The sequence below is a fragment of the Numenius arquata genome, chromosome 8 (genome assembly GCF_964106895.1).
Source record: "Numenius arquata chromosome 8, bNumArq3.hap1.1, whole genome shotgun sequence".
NCBI classification, from domain to species: domain Eukaryota; kingdom Metazoa; phylum Chordata; class Aves; order Charadriiformes; family Scolopacidae; genus Numenius; species Numenius arquata.
Window position 1 is genome coordinate 15875740 of NC_133583.1, and position 24165 is coordinate 15899904.

General features: G+C 37.6%; 1 protein-coding gene across 1 annotated transcript in view; it reads right to left on the reverse strand.

Annotated features, from left to right (window-relative positions):
- CACNA1D (calcium voltage-gated channel subunit alpha1 D) overlaps window positions 1-24165 on the reverse strand; it is a 195429-nt gene that overhangs the window by 85031 nt on the left and 86233 nt on the right. The window contains exons 8-9 of the mRNA XM_074151414.1: window positions 22355-22458; window positions 8755-8924 (exon numbers count right to left, since the gene is read on the reverse strand). Of these exons, the coding sequence (XP_074007515.1) occupies window positions 8755-8924; window positions 22355-22458 (274 nt within the window). The remainder of the gene's footprint in view (window positions 1-8754; window positions 8925-22354; window positions 22459-24165) is intronic.

Genomic DNA, 24165 nt, shown 5'->3' on the forward strand with positions numbered 1-24165 from the left:
ACACTTCATCAGCCCTCCTCTTATAATAAAAGAAAGCACACAGAATTCCAGAGTGTATTGTAGCTTTTTTTGTTTCTTTTTCAATGATTCAACATAACTGTTGAAAATGCAGCACAGACTACAATGTAGAGGAGTTTTGTAACAAAGAGCATGCTACCCCTAGTAAAGAAATAAACCTGAGCTAGATTTTGTGACCTTTCATTTTAAGAAGCGTTAATACTTTGGGGTTGTTTATTAGTTTAAGTGTTGTTAACATTCTCGCTAATTCCAAGAAATGCCATCAAAGTTCTTCTGAAAACAGGAACTATCACACTCTGGTCATATTGACCACTCTATGCTTTCACTTCCATTATGAATTTTCAAGGCAAGATGCTAGAAAGTAATTGTGCCTGCACATACTGTATGAGCAGACAGGAAGGAGCACTGGGGATGCCAGAATGGGTACTACAAAGGATGATGAGAATTACTACTAATAAAAGGGAGATTATTACATTTGTTACACAGTGAATTACTGTACATAGAGCGGATCATTACTGAATAGTTAGCAGTTGTAGCTACTGGCTTTTTAGACAAAACTCATTTGCAGTTTGGTCATCACAATTTATCTTCAAATCAACTGAAATATAGAGGGAGGACAACATATGTCAAAAGGGGTTAGTAAATGACTAACAGCCAAAGTTCTCAGTTACTCCCCTACTTCCTAGGGGAGAACCCTACTTCCATGTCTGCAAAGCAAGCATGAAAGGAAAACCTCAGAAACAAGAAAAGTGTAAAATTAATGTTGCTAGTTTATACAGCAGAAATACCATATAAAGTAGGAAAAAATAAGAGAGGTGGAAAATGCACTGAAATTACTGCAGAACAGCAAGAACAAAAGAAAAACAGAGTATCTTAAAAGTATTCTGGGGTGTACCTTCTGCTGTTTTGATGGTTTGCTTGGTTGGTTTTTTGTTTGGTTGGTTTGTTTTGTTGTGCAGGGTTTAGCCAATGTCTGTGGACAGTACTGAAGACAGAAGGGCTACAATGCCTGTTTCTGTTGGGATGTCTCACTAGTTTGGTAGCCTAAAGGAGGCTTAAAGCAGGCTTAATTACACACATCTTAATACAAGCGAGACTCAAGAATCAGGCCCTGAATTTTCAGATTTGTTTGCAGATCAGGTACAAAATGAGAACTGTTAGTAACAGTTTCTCTGCACAGCCTCTATATTGCCTCGACACTGACACAGAGATACATGGAAGTGGTAAATGGCAGTTTGGTTTCCATACCCATCAATTCCATCCAAGCTGAGAGACCGCCAGGTCTATGGAGGCCAGATGCTCAGCTACTATTTGCAACAGCTGAGAATCTGTCCCCATAAACTTAAGTCAGCATTACATTAATTGTTAAACACAGAGTTGGCATAACAAAGAAAGAGCCAAAATGTCCATGCAGGTATTTGAATAAACAAGGCACTTCAGGCAGTAAGCACAGCAAAACCCTCTTTCACAAGGTTCTTCTGTTTTGATGATTCTTTTAAGTTATTACTGTAATTGTTTTATATATGAAAAATCCCTGTTTAGCACCTGCAAGTGCCTCAATTCTAATATCATACTTCCCTTTATGAATCAGTTTTAAAAAATTAATATTGCTAGTCTTGTGTGAACTTCACAGCTTACAGTCACAGACTTCAAAAGGTATTTCATTCAAACAGTCTTTGGTGATATCCAAATTCAAGTATTAAAATTTCAAAGGTTTTTTTTTTTAAAAAAAAAAAAAAAACACAACAAAACTATTTCAGACAGAGTCTCAGATCTTCATAACTAATAGTTTTTATTTAGAAATGCCACAGTCTTTTTCAATAAATTCAAGGCATTTCCCTGTCTGGTAAAGAACTGAAATGGTTGTCTTGTGCTGGGTGACTTGCATGCTGTTAGGAAACACAACATTATAGTCACCTAATGATGAACGTTTTAGCACTTCTGATGGACAACTGCAAAATATGAGTGCAGAAGTCTTGTTTCATACACTGTTATTAAGAACTGCCATGAAAACAGAGCTAGGCCGACTTTTGCAAGCGTTACATGTGCAATGTGTGTCTCACATTTGTGTTTCAAATTTATCAACCCTTCCCTGATCTAAAAGCGGTATCTAGAATCAGTTCCTCATAAAGTCACAGTGTCACACAAATGCTGTTTGTTTTAATACATGCCAAATAATTTTTTTTAAAGTGTAACGTAATATAATTTTAATTCAAGTCTACCCAGACTTGATGTGTTAACCCACAAATACCTGCACTTTTTGAACATGATTGCATGAAGAAAAACGAAGTACCAAAGAAAAAAAAATTATCTTTGTCCCTATTGAAGCCAATGTCAGTTATTAATAAATACAGCTTATTAATAAATACAGCCAGAATGCTACTTTCTATTCAGCCAGGACTATTGCTCTAGCTTTATTAGTGACTTGCAGGTGCTGTGTTGTTACAAAAGCAAAAGAGGAAAAAAAGAACCAGACAGTTCAGTTTACATTAGAAACTCAGCTATCATATGCTGTAATTTATATGGCAAAAGAAAAACTTGACAGAAATACTGAGAAAGGCACCATGTGGAAGTCTAGCTCCAGCAATGCTAGCGAGTCATTAAACTTTTAGCCGGAAGAAAACAGCAACAGCACTGCATGACCACATCCACTCTCACTAATGCAAGCAACCTGGCAAGTCTTGAAAAGACTAAATTTCATGACCACAGCTTTTTAAGGGCAGTGTTCATCGGGCAAAGTACAGCACAAAGAACGAACTTTTGAACAACTGCCTGATGTCAGTAAAGCCAGCTTTGAGCCCTTTAAACTGGTACTCCGGTATTCAAAGGAACATACCAAATTTTCTCCGTTCTTTATTCACCTTTTGCCCTTATTTTACTGGCATTCTTCTGTAAAGATTATCTAGATTTCTAGATAGCTCTCATTATGGTTGGTTTCAAATGAAAGAATGCTTGCATTAGGCAATATAAACTCATATAGCATGCAGCTTAATACTTTCCTGAGTATACAGAAAATAGGTCAAATACATCAACTACTACATTTTATTTCTGCAGATAAAAAAAATAGTTTCTTATGTTATAATGTTCACTATTTATTCTAAACAGTTTTCAAATTTTGGAGCAGGGATTTCAAACTCCACTCCAGGACATAGTGTAACTAATGCATAGCTAAGAGCAAGTCAGTGTCCATCAGCATTGGTACGTCCTAGCCAGCTGGCGCTAGAATAAATAAATTCCATAATCCTGTGATATGACAATTTAGTCTCACTGTAGAATCCAGAAGCAAGCTAAATTACACCCTGAATTATAGAACTGTGGTGGCAAGTATTATCGTTGGAAATGTTTTTCTCCAGAAAGTATATAATTAGTATTTTAATCTGGTTCAACTTCAGCTAGGGATTTTTGATCCATAGGCTGATCTCATTTCTACACTGATGCACCTTGGGTAGCTTTCTGGTTCCCCGTGCGGAAGGCAAAGAGCTGCAGATGTGGAGTGATCTGCACAGTTAGTCAGATAATCAGTAATAGCTACTGGAGAGGATCTTAAAATTATTTAGAAAGATACTATACTGGCAAAATTTTATATCAAATTCTCATCTTCTGTCTGCTAGTAACATGCAACCAAATCCATGGGCTCCAGAATTCTCCTAATTCTTTCTTAAATCAGTACAGGGATTTTCTGAATCCTTTACATCAAATCTTTGAGGTAGGCAAACAGGAAAACAGAACAATATAAAGAGGTAACTTTATCACTGCAAATTCATCTAAGATTTTCTTAAGTCTGCTCTATGCCCAGAAAACACATCAGAAATAAACGGAACTATCTATTCTGACTGTGAAGCTCCTCGGGGTAAATTCAGCTTAAGGAGGGGCTGCCTGGAAGATGTTCTACATCTCACTGTAGGGAGGTATCTGTTTTCCTAGTGCAGATTTCCTGTTGTTACTATCCACATTCATTCTCGTAGGCTCTCTCTTTTAATAGGCAGCCCATGGAAACTCACTATAAGGTTTAATGGTTGCATAGCAGTGGAGGGAGAGCAAAATAATCAGTCTTCGTTATAGAAACATCACTGAACCAGCCACTTCTAGCCTGAAGGATGGAACTATGAATCTTGGGAATGCTGTATGCTCTACCTATGTGGCGCTTTTAATAGAAATAGAGGTAAACGTAATACAGAGAAAAATATTTAGGGTGGGATTTCTAATGCAGTGGTAGTCTAAGTTGGAGCTACTCCTATCAGCATAGTAGTCTCAAATACAGAAACAAATAGACTCAGGCCACCAACTTGTACTTTGGAAAAATCCTACTCATAAAAAGTTTACCTGCCCTACCAGACAGAGGTGAAACCAAGTCAGTGCACATATGCTTGAGAATGCTTTTCACTGGCAAGGTCATGCACTAATAGCAAGACAACAGTTTTGGCCAGTAGATGACAGCAAGTTTTCAGCCAGCTCCATGCTGCTTCATGACTGACAATCAGAACCTGAACCTGCCAGTTTAAAGTTGAAACACATATCCAAAATAAAAATGCAACCACTGCCTTTTAGCAATTTTTATGGAAAAAATATTCCAGTCTGAAAAGCCGTGTGAGCTATCAGACAATATATGTAACAGTTACACAAATAATTCAAAGCAGACTCAGTATTTGTAGAAAATTAGTCCATTGGGTCCTAGCAATTTCTGACTTAATATTCCACATTCTCTGAAGTAACTGGATAAGATTCGTCAGCCTCAGCCACAATAGTGATTCTTAGGACAGCAAGGAAGTCAGTTACTCCAATAACTTTGCTGTAGGTAGGACTGAAACTAGACCTAATTACTACAATTCTGATTATGTGGAATCAATACATTTGCCAGTATTAAAAGAGTGCAGATTTGAAAATAACTATCATACTCTAAAAACCCCTGTCCATCTCCATTGTGGGTGGGAAAGAAATGGGATAAAACACAAATTACAGAAACAAAACCATCCATTACAAGAGGAGATACAGTAAAAGGTTATGGTTTTTTAGATTTTACATTAAAAATATCATAAACAAACACTAAATACCATCATCATACTGTTCTAAACTTATACTATGATCCCTTATAAAGCTTTTAAAATACTTTTATTTCTTCGCACCTGAATTTAAACTACCTTTTTATCTGGTTTACCTGACTTTTGAAAAAGAAAACCTCTGCTTCAACAAGAACAGCCACAAAGACTCTTCAGTGGAAATCTAAGTGGATTAAAGATTACGCTTTAGGAAGGTAGAGCACTGCAGCACCAGTCTATTTCCGACATGCACTTAAAACAGCACAACTGCATGCATGAGTATCTACATGCTAAAGATGTATATGCCTTTGTTATAGAAAATGCATACAATATGTGCTTTCAAAAGCTAACACATCAAATGCAGTATTTGCACAAAAGAAAGTTCAACTGCAAATCAGAACAACTTTTACCATGTTTATTGGAAGAACGGCCAAAGCAACTAAGTCTGCTTTTCTTCTTTTCTTCCATTAAGTCAGCCAATGTAACCCCTTCGTGTTAAGTACATGTAATCCCAGCATTTAAACAGTAGATGGCAGCAGTGGTAACGCAAAAAATAAAAATGTGTCCATATATACAACACAGGCAATGTTAGGCAAAACAAATTGAAATTACCGGCAGCATAACTAATCAGAGCTAAATCCCTCGTCTCTCAGTGATTTTTTGCATTTGGAGCTAAATTCGCAATGCCTTGAAGCCAATGGTAGTTCTTCATTGACTTCAGGGTAACAAGCTATTGGTTCATAATAAAGACTTATGACTTTCACTAAAGGCATATTTACAATTCTAAAGTTAAAAGCTATTCCATTATTCAACAGCACTGAAAACCTGCCCACTATCAGCAACAGAGACATATGAATACCAAAGGTTCATATATAAATAACTTGACTTAATGACTTCTCTGGTTAGAAATTTTAAAATGCTGGGGTTGCAGGAACCTAAACAACATTTTAAAAGGATTATGTAAGAAGCTATTAATCACTGATTTAACTGCCTTCGAAATCTGTACCTTTTCCTGTCATAAAGAAATCTTCTGTATCCTAAACCCAGAGCTCTTCCACATCACTGAAGAGCATTATGGTGATCTTCCATCACCATAAATCAGCAGTAATCTTGATCATCCAGAGGTTTAGGTATTCAAAGTAGGGACATAGCCACCTAAAAGCCTGCAAATGATTAGTCAGCTTATCTTGGGACCCAGCCCCACCTTATGTTTCAAAGACAGTTCTAGAAAGACATTACCAATATATTTAGTCTAAATTTATTTCCAAAGTTTACTAGTCAAGATTATTAACCTGGTGATAACTAGCTAAATTTCACTTGACTTCCAAATGGGTAGCTCATTATCATAACAATGCTCCTAACCCAAAAGCTTCCCACAGAATAACTGGATAAATAGCTTGTGCTGCCTCTCATCATACCTCCCCATGCAATGGCATATGCTGCAGGGCATGTCTTGGATGCAAGGAAGTCGAACAATTCATCAACCCTTCCTCCTTTACAGCCCGTTGCAGTTGATATTAAAAATTAAATTCCAAGCCACACATTTAAGCAGACGTGCACAAACCCAGCGAAGTGCTATGAGATTGCCTATTTGCTGGAAATTTCCACTCAAAATACATATGCATGCCTGAAATTAAATTATTTGGATTTGTTTTAAAGTTATTTTAATTACTTTCCTTCTCCTGTTTTAACTCTGCAAGTCGTCTTCTCCAACTCTAAGCTTACCCTAAAATTATGTCTAACTTAACAGGTTAGAGTCAAAGCTCTCTCAAATTCAACAACTATGCAAACAAGTATTTTTGATTTATGAAAGACCTATATGACCTGGAAGTTGTTTGCTGGAGCAAACAGTTTTTGGCAGCACATTAGCAAACATCCAATTTGAACAGGATGCAAAAAGTTCCTGAGATTTCACCTGCAGACTCACAAACCAAGTCCCTCAGCACAACAGCTGACTGCATTGTTGTCCAATGCTCTGTGCAAATTCAGCATCACCTACAACTCTGCATGGCAGACTTGTACAAAGTGTATTTACTCCGTAAAACGTGCAATCTTTCACTTCTCAGTCTTAGGATTTTATGTTGATACTCAGACTCACAGTTTATGTATTCCTTCCACTCAACCTTAGTAGCAGTAAGCAATTATAGTGAACTCTTTGGCTTTTTTGCTCCGGTCTAGATAAAAACTCTGTTTGTGCTACAGATTTTCAAATAGACATAAATTATTCCTTCCTGGGTGGTGCTGGCATCAACATCAACCCACAAGTTGCTTTCCAGCCTCTCATAAAATCATCTTGTTTCCTTACAGTCAGTAACACAGATTCATAGCCTGCTGTAACTGCAGACTAAAGGACTAATAAAATTCTGAAACTCAAAAATATAAAGATTTTTTAAAAAACTCAACTACATGCAATACAGAGATAAGTTTACAAACAGATACCTCAATATCAAACCATATAATTTTCACTATTTTACTACTTCTTAGAAGTACTGTGGTTTAAAATAACAGTTCACAATAAATTAGTAGCACTAGAAGAAAAAGAACAGTAATAATATATTATTTCAACACAGAAAATAATATTCTGAGATGCCTTTAACAAACCACTCGTAGATGCATTTTCTTATATATACACAATAGTATCTAAATCAATAAATACCAAGACTTTCCAGAGTATCATATGTATAATAAGGTTCTATTTAGCATTAGTGTATATATATTGAAATTTGGACTTTAATCTTACGTCTGGTATTAAATCATAATCACATGCTGAATCCAAGCTCTTATTTACATACAGCACTAAAAGTTATCATGAAAATTTTGAACACTACCATGTAAACATGGCTAAGAGGATAAATTATAGCATTAAAATACTGTTGTTACTCAAAATTTCTGATGGCAAGAAACAAATTATAACTTCTACAGTTGTTGGAATATCACGAAACTAACTTGTTCCTTTACTTTAAGACTCAGGTCAGAAACACTAGAGGGCCACTACAGCATAGATTACCTTTCCCATAATACACTGTACGTTACTGCTGAATAAATACATTGTAAGTGGTAATTACATTTCTTAGTGTCGAACAAATTATATTATAGCGTCAAACAAAAATCCCACAAGATTTCATTTATTTCAGACTCTGTTAATCCACCTAGTAAAAAAGATTTTAGATAGTTTTCTTGAATATCAGAAAGAAAGATCCAGAATACCATTTCCTTACTTCAAAACTCAAAAAAATCCTCGCTATTAGCACAAGGTTATTTCTAGACTCTAATTTTAGCCATATGTTTGAATCTTTTTCTATAATTATTATTATTATTATTTCTATTGCATGCACCTACAGGGAAACAGATACTCTTCTTGACTAAGGACTTACGATGAGGCTTAGTGGCACGTAGCTTGCATGCACTAACTTTTTACAGAACACAAATAAAGCAAAGTTTTTAAGTCTCAGTAGTGATTGAGCACAGACAATGATTTGTACATGGACAGCTCAGAGCAGAATTTTGTTGTAAGCCTCTGAATTACCTTCCATGACTTAGTATCAATATATTAACGGACATAATTGCTCTGCTAACAAACACTTTTGCAAACTGGAAATCAGAAAACGACATCAGATAGGCTGCATTCACCCCAGTGTAACACCCTTAAAAGCAGTCAAACTGTCCCACAAAGAAGTAGTACAGAGTAAAGAACACATACTGTTCCGCTTGCCTTCTTCATCAACCTCTTCATCATTCTCAGGGTCAATGTCTTCTGCCTGTGTAATCCAGTCTAAATATCCCTTCAGATCTTCTTCAAGCTGCTGTTTTTCACGTAGTTTCTGAAAGTCCCCTCGGGCCTTGGCTTTTTCTCTTTCCTTGGAAAATTCTCTATCAAATTCAGATAAAGCAGAAAAAAATACTGATTGTCAAACTCCCAGGCATTTTGACGTAGGTCTTGACATCGCAGAGTAACATACTAACATAGAAAATAAACAGAACAAACTACACCAAACACTTGAGAGCTTCTTTGAAAACAAGACAGTGGTGCAGAGAAGTCATGGCAAATCCCTAACATATTACATCAAAACTTTCAGAGCTTTTATGATTTAATTGAAAATTAAACAGTATTCTTGACTTTTCCCATATTGGAAGAGTCTCTTCCTCCCACCTTCCCCCCTCCCCCACCTTAGGCAGTGCTCTTCTATACAGATTTTAAAAACAGTTTTATCTAATGAGTACAAAGAGAAATTGACTTGATTGACTTGCAGTAACAAAATAACTTCAGAGGTGACTATAAGTTTCAGTGAAAAGGAAATTCTGGCAGCCCGTTCTAAAATCCTTTGTCTTCCAACCACAGTTTATTGGCCCAAACATACTTATTTCAGTGTACAGTTCACAAAATTCCACTAATAAGCTCTCTCGACTACATCATGCACAGACACCTGTGCTGCTTCAGATCTGGATGTTTTGCCCCTTTGCTCTCTGTAACAGAAACTAGAAATCCTGCCACAAATGCATCCTTTTATAGAAACTGAATCCGCTGTCTCATTGCCCCAGTCTGAAGCCAATGTATTTGACTGTCTGTCTAGTTAAGCTTTGTGATTTCGGTCAATCCCTAAATTATCATGGAATGATAATTAAAATAATAAAGTCGTGCTCTTTGAGAAGGAGATTGGATAAAATGGCCTACTGAGGTCTCTACCGACTTGAATTACTCCATGAACCTATGATTTCCTTCATGATACATGGCTCAACACAATTATCAAGTAAATTCTTGCACCATGACATTTTATATGCTGACATTATTACAATGTCTGGTGTGATACACAGCTCCAAATACGTACCTCCCTTCACTAGAAGGACCAAACCTTTTCTGATTTATCTGAATATCAATATATACGATTGGGGGTAGGCAAGTATCTTTGAACTGTATTGCAACTATGTACTGATTCAGTATTTAAAATTAAGCTTGTTCTAACTAACCTGCTAATCTTACAATAGAGCTGAAATTAAACATAAAAAATGGCTACAGCAATTTCATTTACTATGAATTTTCAACCCCTTTATTTATTGTGAACTTTCATTTGAAAATATTCCCTAATTAGTACACTCTCAAGGAGAAATTTATTAGCACTCAATAATATCCTTTTACAAGTGGAAAAATACTAGGAAATTAGTGTAAGACTTGGAAAATATTTTAACACGGTGAACACAATTATCAATATGATGTTGCCCTGCTAACAAAATATAGCAGAATAATAAAAAGTATCATAATTGCTTAACATAGCATTTCAGTTCAGTGATAGACATTACTTTTTTGGAATTGCAAAGATATAATCTCTCCAGGTTTTTTTATTTTTATCTTTATTGTTTTATTTGCAGTCTTCAAACACATCTTTTAAATACTAAATTTCTGCTTTGACATTAGTAAATTTAAGACTTAAGTTCTTTACATGCCACCATACAGATTTTGTGTTTTTTAATGTTATGTTGCAGAAGCTAAAAAGCTTTCTGCTGCAAAGGCTAAGAGGCAGGCACTACACTTTTTACAGTTGGGGACTTAATTCAACAACAATTCAGTTTGGCATGTGGAGATCATCCTGTTCCATCTGACGGCACCGTAATGAAGCTGAAGAATGCCAGTGCTTGCTTTGCATTTGCTACCCTTCACCTAGCATCCAAGGACGAGGTCCTTCAAAAGGCCATCTCTTCAGAAAAATGTTCATGAAAGAGAAAGAGCTCAATGGATCTCTCTGAGGGATAATTGCTTTTTAAAACAAAACAAAAAGATTTCATTGTTTTGGCAAAAGATGTCACAAGCCTCTAAGAAATTGTTTTATGGAATGCTGGGGTTTCAGCTTCTCTCCGAGAGTATCAAAGAGACCATCTTTCACATCTGATTGAGACAACGTACTCCTGATTCTCACTCCATAGGCAGTAGCTTTGAAAAAAGAGCTATCACAGCACAGTATGAAATCAGAAGTACCAAGCCTTGCTAGCTTTTACTAAGTATTCATGTTTTGTTCAGTTAAGACCTTCGGGTGTTTTTCATTAGGGTGAAGGATATGTGATCTGTGTGGGTAAAGTAAAATGAAAGCTGCTGTTATTACATGGAGTGAAGCAAAAGAAATCATTTAAAACTGAAACAGTTGGCAAGGCTAATACTTTCAACAGCACTTCACCCATGACTGAACCACCTTTTAACTTTGACTTTACATTAAAATGGCTGCACGCAGAGAATTAAACACATTTTTTATATACGTAGCTAACTATGACCTTTCCCTTTAATACAGCACAGAAGTCAGACATTGTCTTGTTAAATGCTGCTGCAATTTATCAGTAGGGGGAGATGCCACGGTGCTTAATTTCCATGACATTTAGAAGTTTTACTTTTGTTCTTAAAACCCGACTGTTGGTAAGGAAGTCTAACACCTGAGAAGACTGCATTTTCTTTAGGGGAGGGAGGAGTCCGGCTCTACAGTATTTTTTTCTATCATAGTCACAATGAAGTGACATCCCTCAGACACATATATGTACGTATTCCTTTTACTGAAATACCATGAACAAAAAAGTGGAATTAAACGGAATTGGAATGTAATGAGTTTCCTGTTAGCAGAACAAAAGCATTTTTTTCCAAGAAACAAGAAGTTATTTGAAAAAGAGGATGGGGGTGAGAAGAGGGAGAGATGTTGACTCTTCGAAGCTTCCAACAAGGACATTTAGACAACAAGATATTTGAATATTTAGACAAAGATATATAGACATTAGCTGATCTCCTGGAAGGAGGAATAAGGCAGCTGCTTGTGCAGCATTTCATGGCTACGGAGAGCATAGGTGGGTCCAGGGCAGAAAGAAAGAGCTTTTGGCTATGCAGGCAGCATAAGTACTGACATGGTTAGACTAATGGCCTGAACCAGCCTCCCTGATGGTCATCAACCCAGTCTAGAAGGCTATGAAGTTGACAGGCTTAGGAAGCGGCACATTAACTGTGGTAAGTGGACTTAGGCTCGGTAAATATTTGGTTTCACAAATGCCTGTGCTAAGAGCTAACTTGCAAATACGAATTTCATTCTGGTTTGATAAAATGACCTGGATCTGGCATTTGAAAAATGTGTAATTGGGGGCAGGAAGGGGGATGTTGTTCATTGACTAAACTGACAAAAATTGTATTCAAAGGGCTGTTGTGACTATGCTAACATTCATACAGGTTTCTCCACTAAAATATGATTTAAATCAGTCTCCACCCAAGTTGCAAACTGAAAAATCCTGAGGAGCTACTCTGATTTGACACCAGCAGATGTGAAATGAAAATCAGGCTTGTTGCCTGTAAAATTTCAGTTTAAAAATAAAACAGATTTAAGTAGTTTTCATAAAGGATAGGACTCAATGAACATGTTTTTGTCCTAGTTTCAACAACTAAAAAAGCTCACTACTGTCTCATATTTTAAAGGATAATATGCTTCAAAATTAAGACTTTAGGCTAGCAGGGCTAGAAATAGCTTTTTTGCAAATCTCTACTTCTGAATAACTTCATAATGCAGACCTGCAGAACTTGTATGACACCACCTTGTATAATTACCTGTTTGCCTTCAAAAATGTCTTTTCTTCAAAACAGTCTATTCCTACCTAGATGGAAGCAATTCAGTTTCTGATTTCACCGCAAATGCAAACAGATCAGATGACCCAGCCCTAGTCAGCTTAATTTTGATCTAGTTAACTATGACTAAAAATTGCAGCGTGTAACGGTATCCTGTAAACTGAGCAAAGCTTCAAATTGCAGCCCTAATGTAACTCAATCAATTGCACCTGCAGCAGGATACTTGCAAAATAAAGCATTATATGGAGACTCATCTACATAATCTCACCTATTTTTAGTGATAACTAAGCTACCATATAAAATGCAAGTTTTATTTCCATTGCCCAAAAATTCCTTGTTTCCTTGCAGAAAGATGATCTCAGTTCTCTGTTTAGGCAGACCACCATCATCATTAATGGTTGTTGAGGCAGAAGCATATAAAATGCAGGCTTTGAGTTCATGGTTTGATAGTGTGGGGCAATCATTTTCACACCAGGTTTTCCTTTCCTCACCAGAGTGAAATAATTCCTGCTGTTATGCATCAGCTGGGAATGGTTCACTGCAACAGGGTGGAGGTGGCAGCAGGGAGTACCTACTGGCACTCAATTACAGCTCCTTAGTTCTCACATCTTAATTTGATGCCAGGTTGGTCATATTAACCAAAAATCCTAATACGATACTTTGCTTCAATGTATTTGGTACACTCTCCCTTCCGTCTGTAATTCATGGACATAATAACTAAGGAGGCACCTACACTGGCCTCCTATCAGGTGAATGTTCTCCCAAGCTAAAGGCTAGACACTTTTCATAAGGGGGCTTGTGCAGCAACACAAGTGTTGCCTTATCTCCTGTGCATCACCAGGTACTGATGATAGGAAATAAACAGTTGCCTTCAATATCTAAGCATAAACCAGGACACTAATTCTTTGTTGGCCATATTACTGCCCTTCTATGACACTGCAATGCAGAGAGAGAAAGAATTCATCTACTGCAGTGTGCAACTTACTCCACACAGGGTCTGGTACGTGGAAAGTGTTATGCTAATGCTATATGTAGAACTGTCACCCAGACACCCCAGACTCTCGTTTATTCACAGAGAACAGTCACATAACAACAAAAATGTACTCACAGGACCACAGTGTTGGCCACCAGACTCAGAGAAGAGGTTTCACACAGTGGTAACCATACCAACCAACAGATTAGCAGAATCAAGTCAGAGAAACTCAAATGCTTAAACTGTGCGGATAAGCATGGACAACAGCTCACAGCTGGGTGTAATGTGCAACAGATGTAGAGAGACATAAAAAAGGCTAAGTAACATCACATCTTTAATTACTGGAGATTTGTATACATCATTGATACCCCTTCTTTTAGAAATAATAAAAATGCATAGACTGAACACTGTATAATTATTTCTGCAGCACAAGAAAATTCTAGAGGAATTTTCCTTGAGGAAGGAGCATTGGGTTCTTGATGGGGAAATGCAAACTGGTATTAACAACCCACAGTTATTTCTATACAGTTCATTAGCAATTGACAAAATATATATTCAACGGCTCCAGCACCAGCTCTGCATAGCAAAGGGCCTGTATAGCATTATTGTGCCACAGTGCACATGAATGCAATGGGATCATCTGTGGGAACAGCAAGATAGGAACAATTTAATAGAGCAACAAAACTGAGATCTGATATTTCAGACTGTTATTGTATCTACATATTAAGATGCGCTCATTCTGTCCTGCCTAGAGACCTGTTTGGCTCAGGACACACAGGATTTCTTAGTGGAAGAACTGGCATTACTGAGGGCAGGACCATACCCCAGAGTGTATTCACCCAACCATCTTGATGTGCACTGTCATCACAGTTTTTGAAACTGATGTGGTTTGTTACCTGCCAGGAGCTCATCAGCAAACATCTCACTGGACCAATCCCTAAGAAGATAAGTTCAAACAGGACTGAAATAAAATCAGTTCCCTTCAAGCTCTTATTCAAGAGTACTGAACTACTCCCATTGATTTCAGTAGTCTCTGCCTAAAGCGGTTGGTTGGAGTTACTGCTGCACATAGCTAAAAATGTTTGCTGATTATTTATTGTTAGTATATTCTATTTATCAATCAAGGATAATATTTCCTTTTTATTTGTGTTTGAGTTTTATTTTTACCTGCCAAACAGCAATCAAAAGAACCTACTTCAGCTCATAACCTGCTGAGATCTAGAGCTGAAGTCTCTTTCCTCTTTTTTGAATATATATTCTGTTTATCTATGTGAGGGAGTTAAATTTTTATCCATAACTTTTTTTTTTTTTTCAGTAAGCCTTCCCTCTGCTGTGAAAAGAAACACTGTCAAAACCAGTTCATTTCCCTTTTGCTGGAAGACTATGGATGACAGTTCACTGCCGTTTTCTACTTGGTGCATCGTTATTCCATGTCTCTTTCTACAATTTTTTCCAAATACACCATAGACAACAGTTCTTAGGTGTATAAGCTTATCTGTGCCAGCATATTTTATATGACATTAATTGACAGATATTGCTGTAAGATTAGCATGGATGAGTACGTACTCAGCTTTTAGAATCATTATGTACATACATTGCACATAATACTGTGGGAAAGAAATGAAAAAAATTAACATTCTCTTAGTAACCTGCAAGACTTGAATGTAGGAGGATGTATGTAAGGACATGTCAAAGCTTATGCTTTGGTGTCCTTTAGCAAGGCAATAAATTCAACTTACAGAGATTTATTAAAGTGTGTTTGAAAGGTCTTATTTGTTCCCATGGCTACCCAAAGAAATACTAATGCCTCGAGCAGAAAATGCCATCAGCAGAAACCATCCCCTAATGATAAGGACTATCTTGAGGAATAGACTATCATACATCATTAAAAGCCATGCCTCTTAATAAATAAGTTATGAAGTTTTGTAATTTATTATTTTCTCTGTTCATAGTAAAACAGTTTAATGCATGCTGAATTACTGATATATTTATTTTACTTTCAACACACCTTTAAAGGTACTTTCAGGGTGGATGAGTATCTCAACTCCCTTACTTTTTTTTACAGTTTAGCTTTCTTTGTTAACTTTCTAACGACCTTAACTTTATTATTTCTAACTTAACAATTTCAGCTTTTTCACCAATAGTCATGATATGCTCTGGTCTTTTATTCTGGAGTATTTGGAGGAAGCCTGTCCTCAGCTCCCAATTTCTGTGCCTAGTATTTCATGACTTCGGAAAACACAGGTCCAGTTTATGCCTATCATACACAGTGTGTGTAACCCAAGCTCCACATAAAAGCAGGCTCCTGAAGCAGTTCACCACCCCTCACAGAACTGGAATTGCTGGGCAGCTCCTCAGTGGCAATTTCTGTGCCATTCCATCAAGTGTGAAGTTGTCTCAAGGATGCACGGCCTAATCCTTGTGTCATAACCAGAGGAATAACAAAGGAAATCAAGGTGTTCTTACAGACTGAACCCACTCCCTGCTGCTGCCTCAAAAGACATAGCAATCAAAACAGAGTTTGATCATGTCATGATCACTCTGTGATTTCTAGAAGCTAAAACAATTATTCAGAGCCACATACAGCTTTGAATTTGTAATGTGAATGAGCAAAATGCAGACCAGCCCAAGGGAATGAAGATGCAAAGATATCTGATTATATCTATGGCAGCTTTCCAGAGTTGCAAGCATTTTGCTCTGTATTTCCAATTATTGAAAGAATTTAAAAATGCAGTCTAATTGTGAAAGGTCGGCTGAGAGTTCCAGGCATCCAGCTAGATTCCTAAGAAATTCACTGTGCTGAAAGAAATTACCAATATACACACAAGTTTTGAACCACACTTCCAAACACATCTCCAGATACCAGTTTTTTCCAATATGTTTAGGGAGGATTTGTCAATTCTGTTCTCAGGCCAGAGCTACAGTCTTCTTCAGAGCCCTCTGCTGAAGTTGGACCAAGAGCAATCACTAGAGTCCTCTCCTAGAGCCACATTTATTGTCGGCTCTAGAGCCATTTCTAGAACACTTTCCAGAAATAGTTCTTAGGCCAATTTTAGAGCTCTTTCATAGAACCATAGAATGGTTAGAATTGGAAGGGACATTAAAGATCATCCAGTTCCAACCCCCCTGCCATGGGCACGGACACTAGACCAGGTTTCTTGAAGCCCCATCCAGCCTGGCCTTGTACACTTCCAGAGATGGGGTATCCACAGCTTCTCTGGGCAACCTGTTCCAGTGTCTCACAACCCTCAGTGAAAAATTTCTTCCTGAGATCTGATCTAAATCTCTCATCTTCCAGTTTGAAGCCATTACCCCTCATCCTATCACTACATGCCATTGTAAAAAGTCCCTCTCCAGCTTTCTTGTAGGCTCCCTTTAGATACAGGAAGGCCACTATAATGTCTCCCTGGCCTCCCCAGAGTAAAGGGGGAGAATCACCTCCCATGACCAAGCTGGCCACACTTCTTTTGATGCAGCCCAGGATGCAGTTGGGTTTCTGGGCTGTAAGGACACCTTGCTGGCTCATGTTGAGCTTCTCATCAACCAACACCTGCTCTCAATCCACCCTCCAGCCCAGCCTGTACTTGTGCCTGGGATTGCCCTAACCCACATGCAGGAGCTTGCACTTAGTCTTGTTGAATTTCATGAGGTCATAAGGGCCCACCTCTCAAGCCTGTCCAGGTCCCTCTGGATGGCATCCCTTCCCTCCAGCGTGTTGACCACACCACACAGCTTGGTCTCATTGGCAAACTTGCTGAGGGTGCACTCAATCCCACTGTCCATGTTGACAACAAAGGTGTTAAACAGCACTGGTCCCAGTACTGACCCCTGAGGAACACCACTCGTCACTGGTCACCACTTGGACATTGAGCCGCTGACCGCGACTCTTTGAGTGTGACCAGCCAGTTCCTTATCTACCAAGTGGTCCATCTGTCAAATCCATGTCTCCAATTTAGAGCCAAAGACGTCTTTGTGCAGGACAGTGTTGAATGCTTTGCACAACTCCAGATAGATGACATCAGTTGCTCTTCCCTTATCCACCAATGCTGTAACACCACTGTAGAAGGTGACCAAATTTGTTAGGCATGATTTGCCCTTACTGAAGCCATGTTGGCTGTCACCAATCACCTCCTTATTTTCCACGTGCCTTAGCATGGTTTCCAGGAGTATCTGCTCCATGATCTTGCTGAGCACAGAGGTGAGACAGGTCTGTAGTTCCCTGGATCTTCCCTTTTTCCCGGTTTAAAAATGAGGGTTGTATTTCCCCTTTTCCAGTCACGGGGAACTTCACCGGACTGCGACTTAGCAACTCATCCGCCAGTTCCCTCAGGACCTGTGGGTGAATATCATCAGGTACCATGGACCTGTGCACCTTGAGGTTCCTTAGATGGTCTAGAATCGGATCTTCTCCTACAGTGGGTAGTTCCTCATTCCCCAAGTCCCTGCCCTCCCTGTTGGTGACAAGAAGGTCCAGCACAGTACCTCTCCTCGTTGGCTCCTACATCTCTTGGAGATGCAACCTCCTGGACTGCTTATGCCCTGCTGTGTTGTCCCTCCAACAGAACTGCAATGGTTGAAGTCCCCCCCGTCCACGAGGACCAGGGCTTGTGAATGTGAGGCTGCTCCTATCTGTCTATAGAGGGCCTCATCTGTTCAGTCTTCCAGGTCGGGTTGCCTGAAGCAGACCCCCACTGTAATATCACCTGTCCCTGCCCTGTCTTTAATCCTGAGCTCTCAGTTGGCTCCTCATCCATCCTGAGGCAGAGAGGAGCTCCACGCACTCTAGCTGGTCATCGACATAGAGGGCAACACGCCTTCCTTGTCTCCCCTGCCTGTCCTTCCTGAAGAGCCTGTAGTCTCACTTTCCTGAAATGGGACTAGGGCCACTTCTTGAAGTCTTTTCCAGAGCTGGATTCTAGGTTCAATGGCCCAGCCATTTATTGGAGATGTATTTAGACCATGTTCTGAAGACCCTTCCCACAGCAGAGGCTGCTAGTAGCCTAGAGGCTGCTAGTAGCTGCTAGAGCTGCTGTAGAGGTGTTTCTCTCACAGTCCCCTCCTAGAGCTGAATATAGAGCCCGTTTCTGGAGACCATCTCTAGAGCTGGGTCTAGGACAATTTGTACAGGTCATTGCTGGAGCTGGAACCATTTCTGGCATCTTTTTTAAAGCTGATTCTGTAATTTCTGAGATGGAACTAGAGCCTGAGCTGGATCTGGAGCCATTTCTAAAACCTAACCTGGAGTCTTTTTCTAGAATACCTTTTCCTGTAGATTCCTGCAAACTCCAATAGCTATTCAACCGAGAATTCACTTTGAGAATAATGTGAATAATGCTAATGTCTAACACAGAGTAAAAAATAGAGTATTTTGAAAAAGCTGAATTACCTCAAGCCTATGAATTCTCTCCATCCTTGTTATTCAAGGGAATATTTAGAAAAAAAATCTCCACAGTCAGCTTCCATGCAGAAATTAGAATATTTGCCACACGCAGATTCCACACACACATTATTTCTATCAATTTACACATCTGCTATTAAAAATATGAACTCTATTTTTTAAGAATGTCACCTTCAGCAGCCAAAACTGACATGGATCACCAGGAAATACTCACCTTCAGAAATGACTAGATGTAAACCAAAAGATCTCCCAAATCATCATTCTCATCCATTTGTACAGTATCTAAATACATCAAACATGCAGTGCACAAGAGGCGTTACAGAAATACAAAGGGGCAGATGGTCACAGAGTAACAAAGGAGTGCAAAGAGAATGAATGAATATTTTAAAACTGCAAACAGGTCAAAACAGCAAACAGATTTAAATGTACACAGCATAAATTGATATTACAGGAAGTAACACTTTCATACAGAAAAGGTGTATTAGGCATTCAGATTCCACTTCCAAAATCTGTATGCAAAGCCATGCTTTTCAAGTCAGTTGGCATAATTTTTGCATTCTTGAAGTTCGATTGGTTTAGTAAAATTTAACTTTGTAGATTTACCATAAACCAATTTTCATGCTATGGTTTGAAGAGCATAAAACTTAAAAGCTAATAACTCTTAAATAAAAAACAAAGAATGCATGTGTTAGACATTCAGTGCCCATCTCAGAAAGAAAAATACTAGCTTTCTACTAAGGAACATAGACATAGGATTTTACATCCTTTTTTTCCCATAAAATTTAGACAGGTGGGCCTAAATAGAAAATATGTGGAAAATATTTATTATTGATATACAAACGGCATTTAGTGGTCAAAATAAATCAGTGTAACAGTATTCCAAACTAGCCCTTGTCAGAGTTTCAAACAAGTATGCCAGGACACTTTCTTCACTTACATACCAAACACTAGTTTGGTATCATAAGTATTTTTCAGGAATATTTTCTCTTCCTTTCTCCTTCCGGTGTCTATGTCAATCACCAGTGATATTTATATATCACATATCTCAGTTCACTAGTATCATTTTCTCAAGCATAGAAAATAAAAAACTGGAGTGTTAGGAAGGCTTGTTCACATATTTAGGGCAAATATGAATTCAAATAATTCATCAAGCACCCCGAGCACTCAAGTGACACTGCAGTTAAGTGACACTATGGCAGAAAAAATTAGGAATGACTGAATTTATTAGTTTAAGGAGAGTTCACATCACACTTGACACTGCTATTTCTGTTTGCTGGAAATCAAACACAAGCCAGTACAGGTTCCAAAGAGCATTAGAGCTCTATGGACCAAGCAATACCTAGAAATCAGTGGTGATTTCTTGTAAGCAGAATGGAACCCAAGAAAAGAGGACACCTCTTCCCCTGTACTGCAGCAGCAGCTAAAGAACAACTCCATATTCCAGTCAATATGATACGTATCATGTTGCAAACCTTATAAAGTACTTAAAACTTATTAAATCAAAATGTAAAGCTTAGCTGTGAGGATGTCTCTAAATTTCCAAGGCTTCAGTAGAAGAAATGAACACATGCAACAAAACACCAAATTAATTTCCCCACAACTTATTTTTGAAACCATTAACAAACCGAGCCATGCAAGGGAAAAGGGGAATATTTATTTAACTGTTACCACAGGACACCTTCACGCAACAGGAAAAAAAAATAATTGCTGCTTATGGCCTTCTTAAGGGCCAGGGAAAGGAACTGTGAAAACATAATCCTCTAATGACTTCAGTGGGAAGTCTAGTCACACAGCAACGTTAAGTAACAGTATCAAAGGAAGAAATAAATTACACCGCAACTACCCTCATTTATCTGTTCTTCTCTTTCTTACTTTGTCCAGTGTACCTGTGACATGAAAGCTAGGACCTTAGTTTTGTAACAATGTACATGTTTGTGCCTGAACAAAACAAAGCCAACATGACTGTATAAATCAGACTTTACAAGGTAGGTCTTCAAAGGAAGAGATTAAATATAAAAATCAGCAATGTGTTTTTAGCACTCTCTCTTTGCTTTCAAAGACCTGCTTTGTAAAGTGATTCTGACAGTAAGGTAAAACAATGCTTTCCCTAGTTTCCAGTGCGCAACAATAATCTATCACAGATAAATGACTTACAATTTTAAAAAACACGTTGTAAAACCACTCATCAGATAAAAACACTCTTGTAACATAGTTATATCAGCAACCCAAAATTCTGTTTGATTGCCTGATTTCCAGCAATATAATAATGCATTATAATTCCTTTCAAATGTAATGTACGTGGCAAAGCCATGAATAGAGCTGGGTGCACAATCAGCAGGTCTGATGACACCACCAACTACGGTGTCAGGCTGCTTTCTATGCAAGACAAATTCTGTTGGCTAACAAAGACGGCACAACTTGCCTAAGATTGCCAGAACATTATAATTTGTTGTATAACTAAAAGCTAATACATACAATTATAATACTTTTCTTTTAGTATTTAAATGCTATCAGGATCTTTTATTTATTTATCAGAAAAAATCTTTACCACATTTCTCAAGCTCAAGTGTGTTAGAAAACAGGAAATTGCAAAAGAATTGGAGTTTTAACCTCAGTGAGGGAGCTTTGCAAAAAGAAACTCTTGCAAACTGTTGCCATAAACTACAGTTTTAGACCACATTATACAACTAAAACTGACAGCACTTGAGTTTTTCGCTGGAGTCTGGAGTATACACAAACCAACAAAAAGCTGTGACAACATCTCACTGACAAGTATATTAAACTGATACACGATTATTGATAAATCTATCAGCTTGATGGTGCAGGTTGTCACAGCAGCACACAGCTCTACAACAGGGAAGCACTAAACACTTTGTGTCAAGGTAGCCTGGTCATACTCTTTCTATAAGACAGATCCTAAAGCACCCATTAAAACTATTTTGCAATGTGACGGGTAAACACAAATCACACTTCAATTACTTTATGGATATTTGAACAAAAGCAACAATTGGACTTTCAGAAAAGGACACTTGTCTATAATCACAGGAGAGGTAATTGTACAGGTGCACCACCCATCTCTGTGTGCAAAATCATGTTTCTCCCTGCTGGAATATTATAGAATAAGGAGATTAGTGCTTTATTTAATGAATATTTTTGGCAAGCATGGTGAACATGATGTCAGACAGATAAAGGCACTAGAATCACACAGTTCAGTCAAAAGAGCAAACACTGGTAGGATGACATAAAAATCTCAAGTGCATGCAAAAAAGCCATCACTGAGAAGCTTGAGTAAATGCAGAGGCCGTCTTACAAGTAGCAGTAGCATACACAATGTTAACTCAACTGCTTACCCACTAAGAACACCAAGAACCAGGTTAAGTACGAAAAATGAGCCAAGGATGATAAGACTAACAAAATAGATCCATGGCCATTCACATCCTATTGCATCATTTACCTGTAAAATGTAAGGAAATAAGTTATGATTCAGTCATTCATTAAACAGCAGAGTCCTTTTTGCAGCTGCCAGATCACGTAGGTTTCAACACTGGAAGTTTATGACTTATTCAGTTCTTTAAAAGAAAATAATTTAAAAATCAAAGAACATTTGTTTAATTTCTTTACTTACCCAAAATATGTTGCAGATGTGATCCTTTAGAAGATGAATTAAAATGAGATTTAAATAAATGCAGGAAAATTATTCGTCTCTTTTATAATTTTACCACAAGTATGGACTGGTACGTCTAAACTCTGATTTTGGTATTTTTTGTTATTTATATGATGCTACAGAAAACTGTTTCTGTTCTAATTAGAGGAGGAAGAAATAGAGCTTTATCAAAAGATATCATCACAACTGAAGCCTCACCTGTATAAAATAACCTGTGTGTTCATGGCAACTGAATTCAGGACTCTGCCTTCATGATGAAAAAGGTGTATGCTTACCCGCTCAATACACCAAGAACAAGATTTAGTACGAAAAATGACCCAAAGATGACGAGACTGACAAAATACACCCATGGCAATTCAAATCCCATAGCATCATTCATCTGCAAGAAATAAGATGATCTTATAGAGTAGATCACTATAGTAATAGCAATGAAGAGTCAGAGAAAAAGAGAATTTAATCATTCAGGTGAGATAGCATTCTATGCATTCCTTCAGTATTCAAAGAGAAACAACACAAGAAAGGAGGCACTGGCCATGTTCACTTTGCATTTCTAATACATACTCTAAAACAGTTCTGTTCTTTAATACCTAGAACATGAACTAAATTTCATATCTCACTTGCTTACAAAGTATATTGAAATATCAGGGTTTTAGGTTCATATATATCCTAGCTACATGAATGATCCTTTGAGAAAAGAAACAATAACATGTACCTCAACAGCACAAGCAATATAACTTTTTCTGTAACATGGAACTTCAATATTTTTTTCCTGAAATACTACCTTTGGATGCAGTCAGACATTTTATATTAATTAAAAAAGAAATAAATGAGAATGAATTTGTGTGAAAACATGAACACAATTTTAGGAAAATGAAAAACTGAAATCAAATTTTAGAAACATAATGGAAACATGGAAATATTCCAGAAACACTTCTGAACAAAAATTTTATCAAGATTAAAGTCAAATGAAGTTTTAAAAGTTGTTAATTTTTTTTTTTTTTTTAAGGTTGAACTAACTGAGCTGTAAATACACTCTTTATTCACACAAGCTTTTCTATAAAGACCTTTTCCACTGTCTATTCTTAGCGAGCTCATTATACCTATCAGAAAGGGGACTTAAACATACCCATGGAAGTCTAAAAAGGCCTATTCAGAAAAAATGTTTATTTTAAAACACAGGGAAATCAGGTTTGTGTGTAGCATTCAGGTGCAAAAAGACATTTTGATAAGTTATAAAAAATAATTCTGACTTGGAACTTCTTGGAAATGTCTTTTGTAGGAGAGGAATTATTCTGGGTTTTTTGTTTATACTGACAAGTTTGCATTTGATTCTTCTTAAGATGCTTTTTAGCCATGAAAATTCAGCAGACAATAAAAATCATATGAGCATTTGAGACTGGATACAGTATGGTAGAACAATCTTTGGGCTAACTTTTTTTCCTCTTCTGTGAATGCTGTTGTGTTTGTTGTATCTTAAATTCGTGATTAGGATTTGAG